General features: G+C 40.0%; 2 protein-coding genes across 3 annotated transcripts in view; both read left to right on the top strand.

The window, feature by feature from the left end:
- The window catches only part of LOC108012509 (larval cuticle protein 65Ab1), a 218,541-nt gene that overhangs the window by 36,294 nt on the left and 154,966 nt on the right, over window positions 1-27,281 (top strand). The window lies entirely within an intron of this gene.
- Window positions 5,997-27,281, top strand: part of PVRAP (PVR adaptor protein) — a 29,222-nt gene continuing 7,937 nt past the window's right edge. For both annotated transcript variants that reach the window (XM_036815881.3, XM_065864554.2), the window contains exons 1-2: window positions 5,997-6,435; window positions 26,478-26,561. In XM_036815881.3, the coding sequence (XP_036671776.3) occupies window positions 26,533-26,561 (29 nt within the window). In that variant the 5' untranslated portion in view covers window positions 5,997-6,435; window positions 26,478-26,532. The remainder of the gene's footprint in view (window positions 6,436-26,477; window positions 26,562-27,281) is intronic.

Here is a 27,281-nt window from a genome sequence, read left to right as displayed (position 1 = left end):
TCCTTCTCTAATAAAAACCTCTATGAATTTAAGAAGAAGATTTACTAATTTATTCCTCTACTCCACTTAAAATTTTAAAGGATTCAGATTTTTTTTTTGTGAGTATTATTAATTACGAATTTATACATTACAATCCATAAAATCTATTTAAGCTTAAACGATACATTTTTTCTCTCTGCAATAGTAGTAGTTTTCCTAGTGGCCAGGACATCTTTTGGCATGTTTAGCTTGTTTATCATGTCAGTTGTACGCTGCTCTCGGAATTGGCAGCATTAACTGAAAAAGCACTACGAGAACGAGGAGACAACATCGCATGGCCATGACCATCGAGATAATGCAAGTTGCTACTTGGTTGCCGCTCCTATCTCGCCCCTCTGATCATTCCCAGCTTCCGCTTAACGACTTTATTTGCCCAACTTGGGCAAATGTAAACGCTGCAGCAGCCGCTTGAGGAAAAGCAACGTTTCTGTCTACGTCTGCGTTGCTCCATGCTAACAAATAAACAAGCCCGGGCACACGAAACCAAACAGAAACAGAAACTAAACCAAACCAAACCCAAGAAACCGCAAATAGATCTTACGGGTACCTGATAAGCTTCAGATACGAGATGTGCATAGTGGTTAAATGGGTTTAGGATGGGTTTATAAGGCTTATAAATAACTGTACAGGATTGGAGATATACTTAAATTTCATACAAATTGAAAAATATTTTTACGAATCATAACCTTTAATTTAATTGAACTGAATTTAATCAAAAAATCAGATCTTCTGTCATCTCTTCTTTAATATTGCTTTAGACTTGATTTTAAGAACGATTCTTCTCGAATAAGTAAGAAGAAATAGCCATTTCTAAATTTAAGAATAGTTAATCTTAAAATGAAAAATGTTAGATCTTGTAAGCATGAAGCTGAAGAACTATTTTGTTTCTTAGCCCTTAAACCTCCAATAAGGCATTTAATACCAAAACTGTCTTTATGTTATCATTTATTATATACCCCTGGTATTTTTGTTATCTATATTGGTATATTTGGTATCTACTTAGATAAAATATTTTGAAATATAATATTTTAAAAATCTGAGAAATACAATATGGAAAATCCATATTTTTGTAGCTGATTGTCTTTGTTTTTATGGTTAATCGTGTGTTTATTCTCGCCTTAGACTAATCTATTTAACTAGCTCCTTGTGCAGCTGATCCCTTCCACGAATCAAGACAAATCGCCTTGGGTTTCAGCACTTCGAAGACACTGTTGCAGCCACTTCCTTGAGAGCTAAGCAGTTTAGAGCAGAAGCAGCTCGCTTTTTGTTGCAGTTGCAGGCGGGCAAACATCACGTGTGCATCCCAGAATCCTTGTGGCCTGTATGTAGTAGTGTGTAGTATTTGGTTGTGTGTGCAGGTGGAACAGTGTGTGTGTGTGTGTGCCTTTCTGTTGTCCCAGCAAAAACAATGAACTCGACTCGGCGACGACGACGACAGCATCAACATGCATAAAATACATTTTCATTCGCATTTTATTTGTTTTAAGCTGCGACTTTACACAAAGCCAACAAAGTGGCAGTCGCCAGCCATCTGTGTTTGTCGGTGTGAGTTTTCCAGACCGGATATAGCCACGGATATCGAAAAGTTGTTCCTGGTACGCTTGCCAAACGAAGAAGTCATAAAACCGAATATTGTTTTTTAAAATGACAGCAGCTGGAAATTAAGTTCTTGACTTTTATGTTCGCCGCAAGTTCGGAATTATTGATATGGTCTCTGCTAACTGAGTTTGCCCCAAGGTAAAAGCGCAGAGGTGGGATTTAAATGGACTTTACGATGTGAGAGCTGAAAGTGGCAGTCGTTTATGGAAGCGCATTTGAAAAAGGAAATGAGTGCGGGACACTCTTTGATTGTTTCTTTCCTCTGACACATTGTAATTCCATCGTCGATGGGTTGAAAATGGTGGGAAAAACTAATTGGCTTTTTGGTGGCGACGTTTTCTTTGTAATCTCATCAGCATTCGACGCAAGTTTTGACTTGTAATCACATTAAAAGTATGTCACACTTCACTTACTGTCAGCGACTGTATTTTCTTATTAATTTAAAACCATTTGTAGCGGGCTGGATGTTATGAGATGAGTTGAGTTCCCGGGGTCTGTTACAAAGACAGACAGCTGACAAACACATGCGAACGTGGGCAAGTGTCGCCGCCACACGTTTTGCATTAGGAATGCCTTCGCTTGATCTCAGTTCTCTTCAGCCTGGACGCATTTTTGATGGGGATGGGGCTGCCGTGGAAAATTGGAAAAAGTCAGCATGTGGTTTGCGTCACTGTGTCTGGCATGACGTTTTCGCTTTGTATTTCTGCCACGACCTCAAGCTGTGCGCCTGCGCTCTGAGCAGCCATCGATGGACTGGCCTAATTCATTTGTAAACGTCTTCAGGTTATGTGACACATGTGTTGGGGAATTAGGGATGGGAGCGTGAGAGTAAATTTGCATCTTAAAGATAACTATATTAATAATTCTTTTGTGAGAACTTCTGTCTGCAAGTACGTACTTATAAAACAAAGAGTTAAACTAAAATGTTTGTTGTTAAAAGGAAATCATTTTTAAATTTAATAAATTTTTAAGTTTATTTATTAATTTAGTTTGGCTTACACATATATTGTATAATTCAATCCATAAATAGATAAAAATAATCGATTCTAAACAGTCTCAAAAGTGAGCCATCAACTTCTTAAAACCGAGAAATACTTAATCTCAAATTTAAGAATTTCGGTTTTGGTTTTCAAGAGTACTTTTGTATTTTAAAAAATTAAGATTGTCATATATTTTTTAAGATCGCTTTGTCTCGAAAAATAATCTTGAGAGTTATTTCGTCTTGATTTCAAGAACGTTTTTTCTCGAATAAGTAAGAAGAAGCAGTAATTTCTCAAATTGAGAACATTTGGTCTTAAAATGAAAAAGGTTCAGTATTGTGAGCGTAAGGTTTGAAATAACTCTTTTGCTATTTTAAAAATGGGACGTATAAGAATAATTGCTTACATGTTTAAAATATACCATTCTGTACAGAATACAATATACTTCTGAGAACTAGGGTGCTACTCAATAAAGGGTGGCATTTCTTAAACATACTTTTTAAATTTATTTAAATTATACATGGTTCCTGAATCTTTTGCTCCTCACGAGACCATCGCCATTGACGCACATGCATAGACCGTTAAGCGGCGGGCGGTACCTGGTGCCAGCGGGCGTCTCACAGGAGGCGGGCGTCGAAAATGGGGCGGGGTCTGCGAAGTGTCGCTGCAAACGCCCCTTGACACTTTATTCTTTTGAGACCGTGGGTCGCGTGAATTCTGGGTAATTACAATTTATGGTGACGCAGTTTCTCAAACGCTCCTAGCCGAAGCAATACCATTTCCATTCCAAAATCGACCGGTTGAAGTGGCACCCGCAGTGCGTGTTTGTATTGCTTTTGAATCGAATCTCGATTGCGAAACAAAGGTCGAAATGTGGAGTGGCACTTGAGAGGGTTTCTATGCCGTTCTAGTTGCTTTCCACGAACCAATAAGTAATAGTTGTGTTTTTTGTTCATTGGCAACAAAGGAACTCGAGTGCACCTTGCCATTAGCCGGCCAAGGGTTTCCTTTTCATGTCTGGAAGAAAAGAGCTCTTTTAGACTTTCCGTCTGCTTTGGGAGATCATTAAATATATGGTATATACGGACACCCTCCTTCGTCTATATGGTTACATCATCATGCGGGCAGTTGTCTTCAATTCCCATGCACAAACAATTAAAAGAACGAAGGCAGCGCAATATTCGGAAAAAATTCGCCATGCATTTTCTGGCGGCGTAACGCTTCAGCGGATTAAATTAAATTCCAAGGGGATTCACCCCCAATTCCATGGGAATGAAATAAACACATACAACTCAATTAAGTTCGCTGGCAAGTGAAAAACTTAATTTAATGCTTAATTGTAACATAAATTGGGTGGGGAGGAGAATAAAAAATTATGGGGGCTGCCAGGGAAATGGAAATCAATTTTAGCCTCCGTTTGATCCTTGAAGCATATGCCCCCCATCAATTGATAAGCAATTTTCCAATTCGCCTACAATTTCCATTTTAATAGAAAAATCCCACGCAACACGACGAACAAAAATTTCGCACAACTGCCAAATATGATGGAAGTCCGGGTGGTGGGCGTTAACTGAAAAATGGGCGTGTTCAGCTATGTATAAAGCCAAATTCAATAGAAAAATTCAAATCATTCAATTATCTGTGGCTCAACGCGAGGCTCTATGGCTTTTTGCCGGGATGGGAACAAAGTTGAATCAATTTGGCAATTGAATTTCATGGAAAGTTAGGGACGAGCGAGTCGGAGGACTTAAACAAGTAAAATAAATGGCATTTATCAGAAACAAATCAAATTTCCGCTTGTAATGTAAGCAAGGCGAGGGAAAGATACAAAAAAGATAAACAGAAAATGGCAACACCAAGTTGGGTTTCCCTAAAACAGTTAAGCAAAGGATACAAGATGATAGATAAATTTATGGGAAAGTCTTCCCAACCAGCTGTTTCACATTTTCCCTTTTTTTCTCCTGAAATATGCAAAAATAATAGAAAAGGATTGTCAGGCCTTTAATAAAATATAATAAAAATCCATAAAGGATAGAAAATTGATGACGTAAGCCAGCGTGCAACTATGAAATGTAAATTCCAATCCGCAAAGTTTTTTTCTTTTTAAATTCTTTTTGCCAACTTTTTCAATAAATATATTTTTGGCCAAATCAACTCAGCTCACCTAGCCCAACATTTTTTCCCTTTTCCGCGTATTCCATTTCAATTTACAGCCATTAAATCAGTGTTGACTGGGGAATATACTATCCTTATATATACACATAGGTGGATATGTGTATTCTGCTAAACAATGCTGTAAATAAACAATAAAATGGATGGCATATAAAAAGAAGATTGCATGCCGGCGCGAGCAGACGGAAAATCACGAAAAATCCACGCGAGTTTCAATTTTCCTGAGTCGATTTTTCCTCCTTTTATTAGTCCTTTTTATACGTGTGCACGTATTGCCGCGTATCTATGAGATATACGAGCTACCAATTTGGTATCCGGCATTGGATTACATGACAACGACTTGCACTCTTTGCCGTTAATGAGTTCAACTCGCTTCGCTGACTTTTCGATATGTGTTTTTGTGCTGGGATTTTGGATCTGTAAGTTTCTAGTTTCAACTGTTGCAGCTGTTTGGACTGCTGTCTTTAAGATGCCGACACGCCCAGGAAAATGCGGTTTTGTTTAGGTTTCTTGGCCAGGTCAATCTACTGCTCACAAAACCGCAACATGTTGCTGCTGCAGCTTGTGGGTGTGAGCTGGGCTACTGTATCTAAATCCGTATCCGTATCTGTATCTGCCCATCTGCATCTGCATGCTGCCCAGAGCTGCCTGTGTATCCGTATCTCTGGCTGAGCCTCAGCTTAATGCGCTTGCATAAACAATGTGCGACCCTTGGTATCTTCATCTCATCGCCGCATCTGTAAGCGGATTTGCCTTAATGTCATTCGCCAGTCCTTTCTCCTTTTCAGATGTTTACCGACCCTCGTTTAAATCCCTGAAAAGTATGCACTGCTAAACGGTCGCATAATTAGATCAGCCTCGGATTTCAAACTAATGGCGAACGGGCAAGGGGAATCAAAGGTTGCCACTGGCAAAAAGCGAAACAAAATGTTATCAAATTCAAGGCTTGGTGAAATGAGAAACCTTTACATTTGAGCCAAATCAAGTTGTCACGACAACCACTCACATATGGCTGTCCTTTGAAGATTGGATTGGCAAGCCAACCACCAGTTGAATGCCGACTGGAAGTGTATCCTGCCCCACTCCACATTTCCTGAGCAAATCCAGCGCAGGCGCACTTGTGGATGCCAAGTTTCGTGGCAGGACGCCAAGTTTCGGGGACAGGACAAAAATGCCAGCACATGGGGCCAGGATAAACAGTTCCTTGCGCGCTTTCAACTGCAAAGGTTGCCACAAAAAGGCGCCCAAAACGAGTCTATCTCACAGAGATTCCCCGAAAAACTCCAACATTGTCTAAAGTTCGACGAAAGCCATAAAAACTTAACAAATCCGCCAGTTTAGCACAAAGGGTCGTTTAACTTTTAACGACGCGACGGGGTAATTTTATTGCCCGAGTTCGTGGCCCGATAACAGTGATAACAAAGTAGCCGCGTTAACCAAAAAAGTTTCACACTTTCCCTGCTCGAAATCAAAGGGCGTAATCGTAAAAGGCGGCCAAGTGTTGCGATTTATGAGTTCACAATCGTAATTGAATTTTATGCGAAAACTTTGCCCAGTTTTCGTTGGGATTATTGTGGCAATAAAACCGAAACGCAAACAAAGGTCGAGAACATAACGAAAATTGCCGCCAAAAATTGATACCAAGGTGAGTGGGACACACGACAAATTGCATTTCTTGACATCCTGAATATCCTTTACGGATTTACGAGTATTTTTTGTTGGTCAATTTGGGTTTTGTTTTATCCCCTTTGTTGGGATCAAAGTTCGCCCTTTGAGTCCTTGACAAACAGTGCTTAAAAAAGGTCAGTAGCCTTGACTTGAAAGGATTGCATAGGCTCTTGTTTCGCCTCGCTGCCTTCGGGGCCTTTCATCTTCTCCATATAATTATTCACAGAGAATTTTCCCCCTGCATTTTGCCACCTTTTGGCACTTGGGCTGCACATCAAAATGCATTGCAAACTTTTGCCACGAAAGCTGTTACACTTTTTGGCCTCGTTCGGCTTAAAGTTATCAGCGGGAAATGGGCGGAATCAACTTTTTTTTGGGGTGTCGTCGTACTTCTTGGGGCAGACTTCCTGTTAAGCTGTCAACATGTTTGGAGTGAAGTGTTTCAGTTTTCCCTAGAAGTTTAATACTTTGGGGCGTTGAAATGCATGCGAGCGCGAAAAGTATATGTAATCTGCACCATTTTTGGGTGGAACAAATTGGAGAGGTTTAAGGAAACTTATAAAATTTATGAAAGATAAATTTCTTGCTTTAAAAAGACGAAAAGTCCTGGGTACTTTACCGAAATTTAGCTAGAATATGTAATTTTTTTGAAGGGTTCCTTAGAATGGTTCCTTATGAAGGGTTCCTTAGAATTTTATTGATCCAAATCCTTTTTACAGCTTATTTAATAGGTTGATTTTTCTCTTCCATATGTATTTAAAATATTAAAAAAATATTTTAAAAAATTATCGATGGAAAATATTATACATAAGTCAACCATATTACGTTTCAAACGTTTAATTTAGCAGTAATTTAATCTCATAATTATTTCTAGCCTTATTTATTAACATTTTAATAAAATAACATTAAACAAATTTATTTGCTACAATAGTTGGAAAAATAGCATGCACAAACAATAAAAACCAATAATCCATTGTGTTTAAATTGTGAAGGCTTGGTCAATATTACTATTCAACTTGTATTCATTCCTCAAAATAAAAAAAACCCTAGCATACTTTAGGGCATTGTTTGAAATCAAAGACAGCGGTTTTTCCCCTCTTTTGAATTGAATTACTTTACCACAGCATACTTTTGGGGTTAATACCAAGTTAAACGGCATTAAAAAGCACTGCGGAAATTAATGAAGATAAACCCCTGGACAAACTTTGGCTATCTGGTGGATTACGCTTAAATCTGTGGCATAAAAATGCACTTAAATGCAGTCACAAAATAAGATACACAAGGCCACCACAGCGTCCTTCCACCGAACACCGCCCACCGCATTTTCCGACCCCTCACCTTGCGGCATTTTCCTTGAAAGCGTCGCCAAGGAAATGTCAAGCGGCGGTTTGTTGGCCGCAGTCGCATTCGGATTCGCATTCGCCGTCGACACTTCCGCAGCGGCGACAGGTGCTGCCTGTCAGCTGCATCCAAACCGCGAATTTTCCCCTCGCCTTTCTGCTTTTTCCGGCGCTTTTCCCTTGCCGCTCTTGGCCGTGTCAAGTTAATCAGCAAGCCATGGTTTCTGCGCTTTTTTTCGGTGGCTTTTCACCATTCCATCTTTCGTTTTTTTTGGCGGTGGGTAAAAAATTTCACGCCCGCCACGAAAACTTTTCATTTTCAACGAGCGAGTGAGCGAGCGTTAATAAGGTATAAAAAAGAAAAGCGAGCGAAAAAAACGGAATGGCAGCCACAGACAAAAGAGCCTCATAAAAATGGAGCTTGTTTGTTTAAGTTAGAAGCGGCTCCTACTTCTTTTTCCACGTTTTTCCCCTTTTCCCTGAAAACACACGTTTATTTGTTAAAGTTTGCTGGTGTTGCTCTTGGCAGTGACTTTGGCTTCTGGGTCTTGTCAAGTAGCTAAAGACAACAAAACAGTGTCTAAATGAAAATCTGCTTTTATAGTACTTCACTAGCTGACACATACGTACACGAATAAAAAAGGTGTACTTAAAGATCAGATAATGTTATTTATTTAATATTAAGATTAAGCCAAATTTTAGTTTTCGGCAATATCATTTTGATAATAGATGGATTTTATTATTGCGTGCTTACAATTTTCTAAAAGTATTTCAGTTTTATTTTGAAAGGTAAATATATATATCTTTATAAAAAAGCATTGTAATTTAAAATGTTTAGCTCACGTTTTTAAGATCGATAACTTATAAATCATGTGATATTATCCAACAAATACAATTTTAGTTTGAAATTTATTAGTAAATTTAAAACACAAACAAAATATCTAATCTAAAATAATCTGAAATATTTGTATTAATAGGGAGTGGCACAGAAATAACTGGAGTTAATTTCATAAATACTTACATCATCAATAAGAATTCCAGTCGAACTACAACCTAAGGGTGTCCCCCTGCATATGAAGCTTATCCAATGACCCTCTTCTTTTTTTCGGTGCATAAGCCCCTCGTACATGTGCTATAATTCACACTGCTGCTCAGCAAGCGGTACAACGAAAGGCTTTTAGGAGTTGTCTCATTTTTCCGCTCTCTTTCACTCCTCCAACGCCCACGCCACGCCACGCCCACCTGCTGTCGCCCAGCATCGTTGACATTTTCATTCATCGTCTTGGCAACCGTAATTAAAATCGTTTTAATTTACTTTTGCCTCGCACCAACACACCCACACACACTCACACATAGACCAACACATGCAGGCCCACTCCTTCCGTTTCCTGTGGAAAGTGTAGCACACTTATCAGCGCTTGTCTGCTGTGCCTGGTTTATGTTTATCGACTTTTGTTTAGCGGCTGATGCTGTTGCTTTTCTGCTGCTGTTATTATTTCAGTCTCTGCCCGTTGGCGGTATCCCCTCCCAACTCCCTTTCTTCTTTCTCCCCCCCCCCCCCCCAGCGCTTTCCTCATTATGTGGGCGTGCAAATTGCTGCATATTCATTTACCGTTATCTCTTTCTTGTCAAGTAAAACACACATTTTACTACAACAACAGCTGCTGCCGCCGCCTCCTTCAGCGCCTGGCCACGCCCCCTTCCGCCGAGCATAGTTACCATTGCCATCATTCTACGCCCACGCCTCGATGTTCTTAATAACATAAACTTCTTTTCTCTCAGCGCCCGAGTTGAGTTAATGAAGAATTTCCATGACGATGTCGTTGCCCGTGAGCCCGTTATTACACAGCGAGAAATCGGAATTGGGAAGATATAGGGGAGCGTATTCTATTATTTTATTAGCCTCGGGGGATACAAATGATATTTGAGCTCAAAAAGAAATAGGAAAGTTATTATATATTTGTTTGTCTCAGATTATTTTTAGCAAACCTTATATAAGATGTTAATAGATTAATGTAAATATTATATTTTTTACACAAATTCATAATATAATGTTGAACTACTTTATTTATATTATATTATTTCTATCCATCTTTAACACCCATTTTATTATTTGCATATCCCCCAGCATATTCTGTTATTTTAAAAGCCTCGGAATGTAAAAAATATGATATGATATTCTGACATTAAAAGGATATTTCAACAAAATTATTGTATAACTATTTTTTACTTATTATTATTAATAGACCTTATATATGATGTTAATAGATTAATGTAAATATTATATTTTTTACACAAATTTATAATATAATGTTGAACTACTTTATTTATATATCATTACTATCCATGTTTTACCTCCATCTGTTTATATCCATTTCCCCCAGTGCCAAAGTATCTTTATGTATATATCTTTTGATACCACTCCAGCCACCTGCCCTGGCTCATTATATTGTTCCCAATCCGAAGCGTAGGCGGAGGTGGATGGAGGACGTTCAGTTGCCTGGGCAACAACAAAACGTCTACAAATTTGCCTGGCGCTCTTACCGCTCGAGTTGGCTTGAAGCGTATTAATTTTGCTCATAAAATGATTCCCGATAAGATTTGATCTGTGTTTGCCCCGAGACTCGTGGCTAGGCCATAGAATTTGCCAGCCTTTTGAAGTTGACTGCGCACTTGGGTAGCATGGAGAATGTTTCGGTGATGGTGATGGAAGAAGAGGTATTCACCTTTGGCTTAGTAATGAAAATTCTGCGAAGGCATCATCGTCGTCGTAAGCCGCTTAAAATTGCCAAGATGAGTGTGTGCATATGAGTGAAATCTCTGGGGCTTAGTTGGCGTTGGCATCGCTATCAAAACACTCGACAGCACTTCAAGCGGCCCGGCAACATTTCTGGCCCCAAAATTGCCATTTTAATGTTGCCAGCAACATGGCTCACATACACTCTGACACCACACACACACACACATTGCTCCTTTTTGTGGGCTTGTGTTTGTGTGCGATACACCCACACACAGGGAATATTTTGGAACAGGCGCTCAGCAACGAAAGTTGGCGTACGCACTTCACACAGATACTCACCCACACGCAGGCACGGAATGCAGACACACTCATACACACACACACACATATTTACGTATACTGACGCACTAAACAGGCACACAAAATCGTCCTGGAAGTTGCGAAAGCAGCGAAAAAAGCGAAAAAGCCGAGCAAAGTAAGACACTCTTTTCATGGGCGGTGGTGGTGGAAAAAAAGGGGGTGGAAGCTGGTTGAACGGGGCCAAACAAAAGCGAGATAAACAAGGAGCACACTGCACCCACACAGTCACACACACAAGCGACAGACATTGAAACTGTTTCCAGGACTTCGCTGGGTGCTTGTGTGTGTGTGTGCGTGAGTCGTAAAACGGTCGCGGCCTGCAGTTGAGTCCTGTCTTAAGGGCCAAAAGAGAGGCTGCTTTATGGCCATCTCGCCGTATCCCTTCGTTTTCCCTCAACGCCGTGTTGTTGGTAATTTTGCCACTTTTGGCGCTGGCGAAATAAAGTTGATAAAGCAGCCGCAATGCTTTTTTGCCTTTGAAGATTTCGTATTTGGCCAGCCCCAAAAAGTAGGCAATTATATTTTGCATAAATATGCAGACAGGGCAACTTCAGTAAAATGAATAGAGAATTTAATTGAAAGAATTTGATCAAATGTTAGGTTGACTATATGTAACAAAAGTAATTAAGTTGTATTTGATTGGCTTTTATATTTAATAATAAAACACTTACGAAGGCTTTTCCACAAGCGAATTAAATACAGAAACTCAGTATTAATTGCTTTTTGATTTTGTTGATAATACAATAAAAAACAAAGTATAAGAACTCAAACCTCAGTAAAGTTAAAGGGAATTTGGGTACTGGCAAAGGGAAGTTCAATATATGCATGCCTGACTGTTTTTAAGTATTCTAGTGTGTGTGCCAGGGGTTACAATAAATACCCCTGCATCCCAGTAATGAATGGCAACTGCTCAACAGTCTTTCTTCCTTTCTGTTGGGGCTGCAAAAAAGCGTGTCAAATAACTGGGCCAACCAGGGTGCCAAGTAGATAGGGACATCAGCTGCCTGCCTAAGCGTCAGCCATAAAACAAATGAGCCTTCAACATGAGTTCGTCATTTGTTTGCCCTCACCGTCTCCCTGAGAAATTTTCAAGCAGCAATTTATGAAAAGCCTTTGCAGCTGGAGACAAATATTTCTGCGGGGAGGCATATAAACTATGCACTCGAAATTTGCCGCCTGATTACAGAGAAGACCCGAAACAATGGAATGCCATAAAGGGAGCGAGCCGGGTAGAATATACATACATATATACACACTCTAGGACCTCCGTTCTGTCTGGTAGTAAAATGCAGAAAGTAACACAAAGTAAAAGAGTCGACATCTCTGGGGGCTTTAGTTCGTGTCTGCTGGCATTGCAAGACGCAGGTTTCCCTCAGCCGGCTTTTACGATCCTTGTAATTAATGCATACCTTAAGGATATATTACGAGCCAGGGTCTGGTCGCAGTCTGAGTCTGGCTAAGAGAAAATTGGCAAAAGATAAACTGAAACGGAGGCTGCAACAAAGAGAATCAAAGCGGCGTCCAAAGCAGGTAAACAAAACAGTGTGACTGACATTTTAATAACTTGCAACAGCTTATGGAATATTTTTTGCCATGCCGGAGAAAGCGAGAAGTGCTCGGCTTTTCATTTTCGATTGTGAGCATGAAAATGAAAGAGGCAACTCCAGTTGCAGCTGCCAAAAAGTCAACGAACAATAAGTCCTGAAGTCATGCCAGGACTAACAAATGCCCCGACTTGGCTTTTTGCCCCCCTTCCCCGGCAAGTGAGTGACTTATGCACTATGCATGCAGGCGAGTGCCAACTCTTGCCGCCTTTCTCTCTATGTCAGGACCTCTGTTCCTTTCCCATGCTGTAGCTACCAAAATTTAACTAACATTTTTCTACTCTGACATGCACAGCGGCTTCCTTTTCGCAGCAGGCAAGAGCCTTGGAGTCAGATTTGGTCCAACTTCTCGCTGGAAATACTTCCGACAAAGAAAATGTTTTCTTACATCTGGATATATGGAGATTTCAAGGTTCTTAGGTTGCTCAAGGGTATCTACAGTTCGCGGAAGATTTTAATCCTTCTTTCGTGCTTTACAAGTGTGTTTTTCTTTTGTTCCCAGTTCTCGGCAAAATAAGGGGTATAATGTATTCATATTCATGCGTAGAATTGTTTTTAAAATAAAGTTATTTTGTGATTGTTTTAAGAAAAGGTTGCTAGTTTTAACAAACATAAATACATACGATTTTTACTATATATGCTAGTTTAAACTGTAACCTTTTTAAAATATTTCTCTTTTCAATAACTTATTAAAATCTGAAAATATCCTTGAATACTCCCTTGATTACAGGGTATTTCCTAGTCCCTTTCTAAATCCCTTACTCCCCTCTTATTCAACGTATTGTTGCCGTTGTCCTTCACACTTGGCTGCATCTGGGCCTGAGTAACTTTTGTTATTCCCGACACTGCAGCACAGTTCTTGTTTTTATTTTTATTTTATTTTGAAAAACACTGGAACTGCAACTGCAGGCGAGCGGGCCAAAGCTGCCCCAATACGCTTTAATGCGATGACATTAATTTATGAGCCAGAGTCGAAGTTAAGCTCCGTTTCAGCCATTTCAGTCACTCTCTAACTCATTTATTCAGTCGGGGACTAAGGACTGCTAACTGAGGACTCTGAACTGAGGACTTTCGACCGAGGACTCGATTCGGCAGCATTCACACGCCTCGTCGCCCTGGCACTTAAGTAATTTCAACTTGCAAACAAACACCCCGGAACACTCGCTCCCAAAGCCGTGGCAAATGTCAAAGTAGTTGTTAACATTTCCGCTTTTTCGCACGGCTTTTCTCTGTCCCGCTTTTCCCCAAATATATATATATATAGTAAGTATATATTTAGAAGAAGTGAGGGAGGGACAGCTAAAAGTTTGCCAGCCAGCAACCAAATTGCAAGCCACAAGGAATGCAGTCAAGTAAAGCTGCAAGCGAAAAAAGTTTCCCTTGCCCGACACTCTTAAATTACTGACTTAATTATAAAACATGAACGCTTGGAGTTAAGGGATCTTAGCCAGCCAGCCAGCTTCCTCGGAGCAGTTGGCATTGCACAATGCAGTTGCCAGTAATTTACATAAATAACTTGGCTTGCAGTATTAACATGAAGGTTACAAATCGCTATCCACCCGCTCTCCCCGTGGCCATAAAATGTTAAATGGCATTTAAGCGGTTGACTTTTTAGATAAAAACCGGGTCAAATGTGGCTTGACCTGGAAAAGTTAAGGAGTCGGGGGAATTGGAATGCGGCGACCTGGGAATAGACTGCATATGGGAAGAAGGGGTGGCATTCAATTGTTACGCCAGGACCTGGCTCCATCTGCCTGCTGCTCCCAGTGCGACTTACTGTCGCTTCATGTTGACAAGCTTAACAACCGTCAGCTGCAAGTTGCTGCAATTCCTCATCACACAAGGCACATCCGGTCCTCAGATGAGGAGGACCAGAAACAGTAACCCCCCAAACCCCATTTCCCTCCAGTGGCTTGACTGCTGAGGTTCTTGAGGTTTGGGCTCACTGGCAGTCTCATGTGCAACTGACATTTTTCAACATGCTGTGGGATTTCGCCCACAACCAGCACATCACATCTACAAACATTGACTTTGACTTGTTTTCTGTTAATTTCTGAGGGCAGGGAGGCAGAAAGCTTTAGTTGCACACTGGGGGAAAATCTAGGGATTTTTGTAAGGATTTTTAGAGCCCCTAGATATGCCGAAACTATTTTCTGAAGTTAAAAGATATTGGTGTATTTAAACATATCTTAAAAGGAACGGTATGACTTTGAGGAGTTTAACAGATTTTAAATTTACCATTCCTTTTACTTACCTTTTTTAAATCCTAAAGATTTTTAAGATATATTTGACGGTTATCAAGGGATTTGAAATTTATAATTCTAGTTCCCCATATTTTTTTGCACAGTACACCCAACTGATAACTCATCAAGTTCCCATATCCTGGTCGGAATATGTCAGTGAAGCGTTTTTAATGTGTTTATAAATATGCCGGCCAGACAGAGTCCTTCGTCTATGCACTCCCCCTCCTTTATCCCTTGGGTTTTCTTTGGTCTAAGCTTGCAAAACTTTAGTTTATAAAACTGTTGTCCCTTTTTGGATACGCTCCAAATTGACCCCTTGACTGGTGGCATGTCGCCCAGCTTTGCGCCCATGTGTCCACCCAATTTACCTCCTATCCAGGACATCCTGTGTGTCGCAGGACGAGGCCGGGGGATTTGTTATGAGTCCAGAGTTGGCAGACTAAACGGAAGCTCTACTCCGGCTGTTTATCAACAAGGACACGCCTCCTGCGGCCTGTGGGCTAAATGTGAGAATTAATGCAAGCTCCTGGAGGCAGTGGATGATATTGAAATTAGTTGGCCAGACCACAGGGGCGGTTGGGTGATAAGGCGTGGCCGGTTCTGGCATTTAATGAAATCGTTAACCCGGATAAATTTGCATAATCGGTTGGGGCTTCGAGTATCCGTCTCAGTCAGCATCGGTTTCTGATGGGGAAATACTGGCAAATATTTGAACTATGGGCGGGTATAATTGCCATTCGATGGCCGAGAGTTAAAGGTGAAGGTGTTGGGCAGAGTTGAATGAAATCCATGATAAATCGGCAGAGTGGCAGAAAAGTATTCCTAGAATTCATTTGCGGGTTTGGTGTTGGTGACTTTCCCTTACTATCACCTCATCATCATCATCGCCATCGTTATCTATGTAGTTCCATACAATCAGCCTAACATATTCCTCCCCTCTTTCCCTTTCCCGAATTTCCCTTTGTTACATTTTCAATTTGATGCCTAAGCCTGCTTTTGGGGAGGGTAAAGATGAAACCATATTAGTTTCGGCCCTGTCGTTTTATTGAAGCAACAAAAATGATAATTTCGTCAATAGAATGCTTTCGGGGGGATATTCCATCTTGTAAGCCCCGTGGCCCTAACAAAAGCCTAGTAAGAGCCCCCCCAAATGCGAATGAATTTCAATTTGTGTTTTTTTTCTTCATGGCCAGGATTTGCAGTCTTACACCCCAACGAGTTTTGTTGGTTAATAATCAAACGCATTCGTTTGGTTAGTTGGGGTTGATGATGTAAATGTGCCTGTGGCTCTGGCCTTTTCCGCACTCCTTTTTCCTGGCCATTGATACTTTGCGATTGCCCTGGGTTATTTAACTTTTCTGTGGACATGTGATATGCGACATGTTTGGGGTACCCGTCCATTAGCGCCCTGCCGAAAATCCTACTCCTTCTTCGTCCTTGTTTGCCAGTGTTGAGTAATTGGATTAGATTACATTTTTTTCGGGGCAGGTACGGCCTGCCACCAGTCTCCTGTGGATACATTTTTGCGGCTGCCACAGCTGCTGTCAGGCCTGATTGATTGATGGATGGGATGGCTTGATCTTGTGGCAATGTCAATATGCTTTTTACGGCCCTCGTCATTTTGCGCTAAGTTTATATTAAATTTCATTTTAATGGTTGCCGAAAAAACACTCACAAGCTTCGGCAGCTGAAAATGTATACAGTATATATTATATTTATCAATATCTTGTGTATATATAGCTTCGGTTCCCCTTCTTTATCGCTTTACTTCAGCATTTCCTCGGGGCTGGGAGGACTTTGGCGGGGCCAGAGCATAATAATTTTCTGCATCATATCTGCAAGGCTATTAAATACACATAAAAATTCGTACGCTATGCGAGCACTTTTCCCACGCCACAGCGCTTTTACCGCCCACACTTTTCACACCCTTGCCTCGGGCTGCAACCAATGGGAAAATCATAAAAATTTATGATTGCAATAATCTGGCTTTTGCACGAAACTTGTTTTTCATGCGGAAGTGCAATTGATGCGGGACCTAAAGAAACCGCCGTCGTTCCACGGGAATTGACACGAAAATTATGATATAAAAATATTTTAACGATACTTTTGCGGCCAATGGGTAAGCATTCAGATGGATGTGCACTTTAAAAATACCATATGGCCGTTTAAAAATCGATAAATGGTTGTTAGTCAAGGCCATGGTTATACTGAGAAAAGGTCAAAACAGAGATATTATTATTTAGTTAAGGTAGGTTCAGTAAAGGTTAAGATGCGATTACGAAAAAAGTTATTAAGACTTAGGAACCTCTTCTTTAAAATCCTTCTTTTGGTTTGTTTCAAAACAATTTCTCTCGTATCTGATATATTTAAATTTGAACAAAATTCTGAAAAGCTAATATTTTTTACGTATATTCAGAACTTTAAAACCATTTTCCCAGTGCAGAGATGAAAGGGGCACAATTTCAACTGTGGGAATAAAACGGGCAACGAGCCAGCCAGGATTAAGGACCTTGTCCTTATCGCGTTCCGTCCGATCTGCGTTGAGTTATCAACGATATGCTTAATTTAGTTACCCCAAGTAGAGCCCCTCTACCATCCCCCAAAGGTCCCTCGGCAAGTGTAATAATTTGCTGTTATTATCTCTACGGCGGAGGCGACCCGAAAGACAATGCCTTTCACATTGGCCCAGTTCCAAGGACGAAATGTGGTGGGCATCCTTTGCTTGTGGCATCCATCTATATGCATATATATCTACGTATCGTGTATGTACACTGTACAACATAATGAGCGCATTACACGCCATGTGGCACTTGTGCCTATCTCCGATGTTCTCAACACTTGGCGCTTCGCCTGCGTCGAACGCATAAATTTCAAGGACGCAAAAACACGCGCTGGTGGAATCGGAAAAACATGGCCCAAGAACATGCGAAGCGCGAAAAATAAATTGACAGCCCGAAGGTATGCAACGCGCTTCTGCTCAGCCTGTTTTGACCTACATGTGTGGGTAAGGTAAGGGCTGGGGGCGGAGAGAAGTGGGAGTGGCAGTGGCAGGCCGTGGGGAAAAGACCAAGTTGCCAAGGCAACATTTACCCGCCAAAGGACACTCATCCTACTAATTATAAAGGCCTCTTTAAAGGCTGTAAAGGCTCTGAACAGAGAAATTGGAAATTTATTCAAACTTTAATCTTTAAATACCATAAAATCAGCAGGTATTTAAATCATAATTAAATGCACAAAAAGGATTTATCTACCCTCCAAAATATATATATTGTACAAAATATATTCGAAAAGAGGACTCGTAAATTTTATAAAAATTCCCTTTTTAAATACCAGAATATCAGCAGGTATTTAATCCAGGTAATTTATCCGCAAAGGGCTTTCATCCTTATATTTGTAAAGGCCTCTTTAAAGGTTGTAAAGAAATCTACTTGAAAAGAGAATTTCAATATTTATTCAAACTTTAATTTTGAAATACCAAAAATCCAGCAGGCTTTTAAACCATAAAAGTTATGAGGCCAAAAATAGAGTTGCATTTTATTATAGGTAACTTGAAGAAGATTCAGCAATTATTACCATTAATTTGTTTTTATTTTAGAATGAATTTTCAATTTCCTGTTTCAACACGTCCATAATGATTAAAAATTAAACTCAATACGCATTAATTTAATGCCTCGATTTATAGAGCTCTCTTCATGTTGCTTAATAATGATAATGACTATAATTTATTGAACAAAAAATCGCAGCCAGGAGCTCCGGTAATGTCATTAATTGCACACGCATGCATTTTTGATGCATTCGGTTGCGAAAATCAATTAAACGTGAACACAAGCGATACAGAAAAGCACAAGGGTTAAACACGGTGGGCATTGAGGTGTTTAAAACTAATATTTAATTAATGGTAGCAAACGTTTTAAAAGAGTTAAGTAAGCAAAAATAAATCAATCGGAAAAATGTTTTACTAACCCAATAAATACCTATATATAATCAGGAAAACCCAACTGAAAACACAGGCATCATCAACTAAAAACAAAGTTTTTTCACCTTAGAATAAAGGCAATATGCATTCAATATTTCAGCCATTCCATTTCAGTTTTGAGAATAGGATGAGAAAAATGGCAAACGGTTATATGAAAATTGCTGCCCTGTGACGTGTGCGCAATTTCCGCTGGCCGAGGTTTTCCAAAAGGGGTGCGGAGTGGATTGGCTGGCGGAAAAGTGGCAGCAACTATGCCGGGGTCATTCATCCTGCAAAGTGGCGACACACCAAGCTGTAGTCTCTCCCGCCACCAAAATGACTAATGGGCCAAAAGGGGGGGCAAAGAAACCGGCCAACAGAGAGAAGGCCGAAGAAAGGCAATATGCAAAATTCGTAATTTGCCCTGGCAGACAGGATCCAGGATCCCCAAGCCCCCCTTCACCCAACCTTCGGGGGATTTCCCCCCCTTGGGGCAGTTGTCGCATTCAGTTGGCCCCTGCAACGTTCGACTATTTTTATGACCAAATGGCGTTTTATTGCCGTCGACTTCTGTCGATTTCTGGTCCACATATATATATGGAAGTAGTAGTAGTAGTACTGACTACCTACTATCCAATTCCAACTTGGCTCTCAAAAGTGGGACAGACTGTAGATCTGGTTTCCTTGGGCCTGACTAGTTCAAAACAAGTTGACATTCCTCGGCATCCCTTATCGATTTTCTGTTGTTCAGGGGCTAACCAAATCGCCGCCTTAAGCTGTCCAGGAATCCATTCCCAGCTCCTTCGATTTATTCCAGAGGGGTGGATTCTCAAGGAGTGTGAGGCTTTGGCAAAACGTTTCAATTGATTCGAACATTTATTGCTTTAGAGAGGGGGAGGGATGTCATGGGACATTGGCCAGACATTGGACGAAAGGTAGTCGAATTATTCCTTTGTACATATATATATAGAAAATAGTTTTTCCTTGTCCTTTAAAAGCAAGGTAGACAAATCCTGGTGAACGCAACGCTTTTCTGTTTCTTATGGCCATCTTGGCCATGGTTTGTTTTCCTCTCTATTTTAAGACGAAAAAATTCCTTGCCATTTGCGAATTCAATACGGTTTTCCTAAAATCAATTCGCTTTTCCTAGCATATTTAGTTGCCATTTTTATTCTGCAAAATAATTCAGCATTTAACCAATTGTGCGCCAAGCATGCCAAACATTTTTGCTTTCAAATGCCGCATGCCTCAGAATAATAATTGTTTTGTTTATTGCTCTGGCAATGCCTTTGGCTTTAATTGCACCGAAAAACATTCCGAAAACTAATTAAAATTATTTTCATTCGCTTTGTTCGGCACGCTTTGCATATTCAAATCATTAAAGAAAAATGCACAGAAACAACGGCAGCAATTTTTTGTAATTTGGCTCAGCTCAACACCTTTTTGAGGGGTTGCTCAGCCAAGCCAACGTGTTGGCATTTGTTTTTTACTTTCTTTTTTTTTTTTGTTTTTTAGCCCCGCAGCAAAAAACACAAAGAAACCAGAGTGAGGAGGCAACAGAAAAAAACAATTTCAAAATTCACATAATGAACTGGGGACCCAAAAGTGGGGAGCTCGGCAAAGTGGGTGGTGATGGGTGATGGCTGAAGGGCGAAAAGGACCGAAAGCTATCCTTAAAGCCCTGGCCAAATAGCATGCCAGTTGGCAGTAAGCGAGAAATAATTATTTGCCGTGCTAAGCGAACATTATTCACTCGAATTCGGCCAGGAAAAGGCGTAACAGCCACAGCAAAACAGAAATATGTTAAACAACTCGGCCTGATACCACAAAAAAATGGGCAGTGAATTAAGGCTCTAAGTAAAAGTGTTTTCGCCAATTTATCACTGAGAAAATAGGAAAGAAAAGGTTTTAAAAAAGAATTTTTAAGTTCTATGTTAATAAAAAAAACCGAAAACTACATATTAAAGCACTTTGTTTAATGATTTATATAAATACTTAAATAACAGAAAACCTACGAAAGTAGTAAAATAGAATACTAGTTTCATTTATCTTTTTTATATGTCGAATCCTTTTTTTCAGTGCCCATTTAAGAGTACATTACCCCACCTGGCTGCTTTTAATGTTGTCATTTTCGGGGCCGCCTTGTGATTTACCTTTTGCCTGCGCGTTGTTCCCATTTTCCTGGGAAATTTGTTGTCTAATTTATGTAAACCAGCCGCTCATCCACACCTTCCAAAGCCCTTCCCATTCCTCTCCCCTTCTTTTTTCCCTTCCTCTCATGACTGTAATTTATGAAATTGCCATCAGTTCATGCTCTCACGTCTTTCACTCACTTGGCACTCGTTCTCCTCGCACCGCCATTGACATAATGAATGTTTTTCAATTTTATTTATGACGTAAATTGTTAATAAATGCAGCCGACCTCGGGACGTGACTCAGTCGATGTCTTATCGCATTCGCCGGCATGATTAATGTCTGGCATAAGCGAATTGCATTTTAAATAAATTATTACGCATACGCAGCGTGGACCGGGGCGTCTCTAATGAAGCTGCCGGCTATTTGGCGGCTAGTGAAAGAAAGGGGAATCCCCGTTAAAAGGAGCCGCAGCAAAGGAGTGCGGTATGTGTGTGCTCGCCAAACTTGCTGGGCAAACTCTTTTTTCGCTTGCAGCTTGATTAAAATTTCATTAACAAAGAAAAAGCAAAAACTTGCGGCATACTTTAAGGCTGCGGCTGGCATGTGTGTGTGTGGGTGGGAGTGTGAGGGTGTGTGGGTGAGAGAAATCTGCGGTGGCACACACACACACACTAGCACACACACTGATGTCGGCATATAAAACGCTTTGCTTGTTTCGAGGCTGCCCGACTTTTTTTCCCATCTCCGCTGGCTTTTTTCGCCTGAACGCTTCGTTTGTTTGCCAACTGGCGACGGATCCTTAAGGATATGTGTGTGTTTGTGTGTGTGTGTCTCAGTGGTGTGAGAGTGTGTGTGTGAGGGAGAGTATGTGAGTGCCTGTTAAATTGCTTGTTTATGTTGGCCCGCGCTTCCTGCCTGCCAGAAAAAAAATGCGAACAAGGACTCATGCGGCAATCACTTGAAAATTCTCATATGATTTTGATTTCTTTTAATTTGCGAACATCCCCGCACGACGTTTGCCTTTTTTTTACAGGCAGACAAATATTTTTGTTTAGGCTTGTTGATTTTATTAAGGCTTTGTAGCGCCACGATGCTCACTTAAGCAAATTGAGAACTTGTAAATATTTAACGAGCTCAGAAGAGGCAACAGGATGCACTGCTCGCTGTAATAAACTGGTAATTATATAGTCAGTCGGGTTTATTTTGATAACAAAGTTTTCATCGCCTGCGAAAAACAGATTTTTGTGAAACACAGCTTAGTTTATTATTTATCATATCTCAGGGTAAAAAATCCCCAACATCATATTGTAATGTATTAAGCCATAAGAAGCTAAACAATAGGTGTTTAACTCAGCTTCAATAAAGTATTTTCTATTAAAATTTAATGTGATATATATTTTTAATAACTTATTTTCAAATGTTAATTGAATTGAAAAATGTAAAAGCCTTCTCCGTAAATTCTCTTCCTGATTTTTATTTTCCCTTTCCTTAAGTAAGGTCTTAAGAACTCCTTCTACATTTCACCCGACAGCTGCAGCTCAGCAATCGCCTTAACTACATGCCATAATTATAAAGCCAGTTTCAGCGTTTATTTACCTCCCAGTCTGCACTGCGAGAAATGAGTGGCGGGCAGTTATGAAGTTGTCGCTCATTAATTTTGCACTTCTGAGCTCTGGCATGTCCTGGATTTTCTCTCTGTCCAGACATCCTCTTAGTGGCGCTAATCCTCGGCTCGCAGGACCTCACACCCAAAGGCATGTCAAGCATTTAATTACTGGCCATCAGCAGGGCTTAAAAGTGACCCTCATTCCAGTGATCCTGCTCCGCGGGAATCCGCTTCGTTAAAATAATATTAAGCCAGTGAAGGGATAAAGGATTCGGATTCATCACTCCGCTGGCCCGTCCTTTTCGCTAACTGCCTTTTAATTTTTATTTTTCACCCCAGCCTTTTTGTATTGCTACGCAAAATATTTTCATTAAAATGTCAAAAAATATCTGAAAATATTTTGCGCAGACACGCAACATTCAGTTGGCTGGGCAGTTGGGCGCTGGGGGTGGTGATAAAAATTAATGGCGAACGCAAATGCAAGAGGCAGCAAAAAGGATTCAAGATTTGTTTAACCAGGATTCGTTTGCCGTCTGTCCACGGCTCCAGTGAATTGTCGGGAGAGTCGTTAAATTGTTTTCATTATCCTTGTAAGCCCTGCCAGCGAACCATGCCAACCGGGGCCAGAGGTAATAGCCCGCTATCGCCGTTCCTTTCGCTCCTGCGCCCTGCCAATTAAAACCGCAATGCAAATGAGCTGTGCTTAATGCGTGTGCCAGTGTGTGCGTGTGCTCGCAGTGTGTGTGCGTATACACTGGAAAAAACAATACACACTCAGGGGTAGATGGAAGGTCAACAAAATTTTAGGTTATAAAAGACCACTTAAATAAAAGGAAAAACAAAAACAAAATAAAAAACCTTAGAAAAGTTCAGTCACACCTATTGGAACCCCAAAAACACCCTCAACAATTTATTTAAATAAAAAATTGTTCAATAGATTCGAAGGATCTCAAAAATATGGTAACATCAAGCGTCGTAACAACAAAAGTAACAGTCCAAACATGGAATGCCATACCTTGCTGAACTCGTAATAAAATTCCCAATCAATTGGCATTTAAACCTGGAAATCTTAAATTTTAAGCGATTTTCGCAAAAATATCAACAACGCGAAAATTTGTGAAAATTTGAATTATTCTAAACCAGCCGGAAAATGATGGAAATCGATTAATTGGCTTGTTAGCTGTTCATAGCAGTGCGTCTTTTACGTGTGAGACCAGTTTTGGTAAAGTTACAGCAAAAAAACCCATCGAAAAATTTTGATTTTTTACAAAAATCCAAAGTTACACTTCTTACCCCAAAAATGAGTAGTGTTTCGTCCGAAACAAAAAAAGTAACAGTCCAAACATGGAATGCCATACCTTGCTGAGCTCGTAATAAAATTCCCAATCGATTGGCATTTAAAACTGGAAAACTTAATTTTTAAGCGATTTTCGCGAATATAAGTAATCTTACCCCTTATCAAAAATGCGAAAATTTGTGAAAATGCAAATTTTTCTAAACCAGCCAAAAAGTGATGGAAATCGATTACGTGGCTTGTAAGCTGTTCATATCTGTGCGTGTTTTGGGCGTGGGACCAGTTTTGGCCAAGTTACAGCAAAAAAACTCATCGAAATATGTTGATTATTTACAAAAATCCGAAGTTACATTTTTTACCCCAAAAAATAGTAGTATTTTGGACGAAAAAACAAAAGTAACAGTCCAATTATGGAATGCTATACCTTGCTGAACTCGTAACGAAATTTCCAATCGATTGGCATTTAAAACTGAAAAACATAATTTTTGAGCGGTTTTCGCAAAAATATGTGATGTTACCCCTTATGAAAAACGTGAAAATTTGTGAAAATTTGAATTTTCCTAAACCAGCAAAAAAGTGATAGAAATCGACTACGTGGCTTGTAAGCTGTTCATAACAGTGCGTCTTTTGGGTGTGAGACCAGCTTTGGCCAAGTTACAGCAAAACAACCCATCAAAAAATGTTGATTTTTTACAAAATTCCGAAGTTACGGTTTTTACCCAAAAAAAGTTTAGTATTTTGGCCGAAACAACAAAAGTAACAGTACAAACATGGAATGTCATGCCTTGCTGAACTCGTAATAAAACTCCCAATCGATTGGCATTTAAACCTGAAAAATTTAATTTTTTAGCGATTTTTTCAAAAATAGATAATGTGACCCCTTATCAAAAATGCGAAAATTTGTGAATAGTTGAACTTTTCTAAACCAGCCGGAAACTGATGGAAATCGATTACGTGGCTTGTTATTATTAAAATTTTTTCAATATTACCATATCAGCTTAAGCTAAACTCTAAAAATATTGAACATTCCAACTGAAATATAACATTACCCACTTAGAAAACCCATTTTCTCCATGTGCACCCCAACATCGAATAGTTTGCGGTCCTGGGGCCTAGAAAAATTTAATTGCTCTGCTGGGAGGGCTGGTCCCTTAATTTTTCCGCTGTTGTTTTGGAAAACGCTTAGGCCGCTCCCAGTTTGCCCATATGCAAAAATAAAATAAGGGGAAAAAACCGAAAGGGGCTGGGTCGCACTTGTTGTTTTGGTTGTTTTTCCCTTCATCAGGGTTACTGGCAACTCCATCCCATTAAGCAAACAATCGACACACGATGCATTCTGAAGGGATACTGCCGGATGGCAGTCGCCTTCGTTTTGCTCGTGTTTCCGTTTCATTTGTAATTAATTAAATTACTTCCGCTTAAACTGCGCTGCAGACGCAGGAACCCGAGAGCAGGACCCGAAGAGCGGGCTCATCCCAATTCGGAGTCCCAGCCCGGCGACTTCTCAATTACGCCTCAGCCATCCGCCCCCCAGATCCTTTTTCCAGCCAGCTCCGCCACTTGGCTTGTTTATCCTTCGCAGTCTCAGTCTCAGCCCCTGGACTCGGCGAAGTAATTAAGAAGACATTTCACCCGGGCATCCTTTAATCTGTGCGTTTTATTTGCGGCATGGTCCTGCTCGTGTTTACTTCATTGCCCGGCCAGCGATGGGTGCACGGAGAAAAACCATATAGATTATTATTAAAATTAATTAAAAGCTATCTGAAAGATTTTATTACCAAAAAACTAGAATCATTTATATTTGCGCTGGCATATTAAATCTATAACAAATTCCCTTTGCAAGTAGGTACTCCATAAAATAATTATATATGGTAGTAATATAATAATGGGTTTTTTAGATTCTTAGGAACGTCTGTTGGAACTCAAAATATATTTTATATTTTATATATCTTTAAATTATTCAAGTGGCTGTTCTCCAAGTTCCTCAAATACTATGCAGTCTATACACCACACAAAAATATTTCCAGTAATATAATAATAATGATAATCGTAAGTTCTTAGGCAGGCCGGTCGCAACTCAAAACATTATCTATACCACCAGAATTTTTTATTTATACAAGTGGCTGCCCTTTAAGTTTCTTAAATACTATGCAGTCTATACACCATATATCATTATTGGCAGTATATAATAATGGTAATTTTAGATACTTAAGGATGTCTCAAAATTATGACTCTAAATATTTTCGATATATCACTATCAGATTTGTATAATTTATTCAAGTAGCTGCCTTTTAGATTCCCCAATTACTATGCGGTCTTTCTGAAGAATGAAGAATTTCCTTTTTCCGTGTAGTATTTAAGTTTCGTTCTTGTCTTTGTCTCCTCTCCAGCTGGAATCCAGGACCACCTCCCACTGCAATCTTGATGATTTGCTTTGGTTTTGTTTAGTGTCTGTGGCTTGGCGCCTTGTACCATGTTCCCCATCCTTCCCCTGCAGGACCCTCATCCTCCTGCTGATCCTGGGGGCTCCTGGTCTCCTTTAATCTGTTGCCAGTGGACTGAACTGGTTGTTATTTCGTGCCCAGCGTACGCTTGATTAGTCGCCTAATGAGGTGTTGACTATGAACGTCTAATGATTGCCATAGAACAGCCTCCAACACACGCACACACATGTTTACACTTGAGCGCGGCTTTAAGATGATTTTAATTAAATCAATATCTTGCTCCTCCTGTACTTTCAGCCCATGAGCCGACTCAACTTTCATCTGTGAACGTGGCCCACTGGAGGAAAGCCCAATGAAAAGTTTGGTTGCCCCCGAACCAATGTGAGTAAATCAATACCGAAAACTAGAGCAAAAAACGGATAGGAAAAAATGCGAAAAACTAGCCTCGGATTTGCATTGAAAATTCGCTTTCGAATAGCCCCACAAAAACAAAAAGAGAAAAGATAGCTAAAATATCGATTCAGCAATATTGCTTTCGCTTTTCCCCAGCAGTTTTCAATGCAAATTTTAAAATTGCAAAAGCAAAAAACACAACAAAAAAAACTTTCTACAAAATTGGCATATTTTTTCTCCATTTTTATTTACATGCAATTCGGCCTTAAAACGTGAAAACCAAACGAAACGAAATTGGCTACGAACTTATGCGCAAAAATTGGCAACTAATTGGCGAACCGAAAAAAACATTTGCAACTGCGAAATGTGGAAAATCGTTGTGTAATCGATAATCGCATAAAATGGGAAATGTAAAACCAAAACAAAAAATACATAAAAACAACAACCACAACAATATGGGAATCATGTATTCCCTTACAATCACAACAACCACCGAACAAAAACATTTCAACAACACCATCATCATCATCATCAACAACATCATCACCATGCTCATGAACATCCTGCGAATCCTGCTATTTATGCGCTTTATGGTGTGACGTCATGGCTGCGACCCTTGGCTGATATAACCCCCTTGTAATCCCCCCTTAACCAACGCCCCTCCCCCTTTCCTATTCCTATTTATGTGCATTTTTGTGGCTTTCCCCC

Source organism: Drosophila suzukii, chromosome 3, assembly GCF_043229965.1.
Source record: "Drosophila suzukii chromosome 3, CBGP_Dsuzu_IsoJpt1.0, whole genome shotgun sequence".
Lineage (NCBI taxonomy): Eukaryota > Metazoa > Arthropoda > Insecta > Diptera > Drosophilidae > Drosophila > Drosophila suzukii.
Note: the sequence above shows the minus strand (reverse complement) of the source record. Positions and strands in the feature narration are given on the sequence as shown.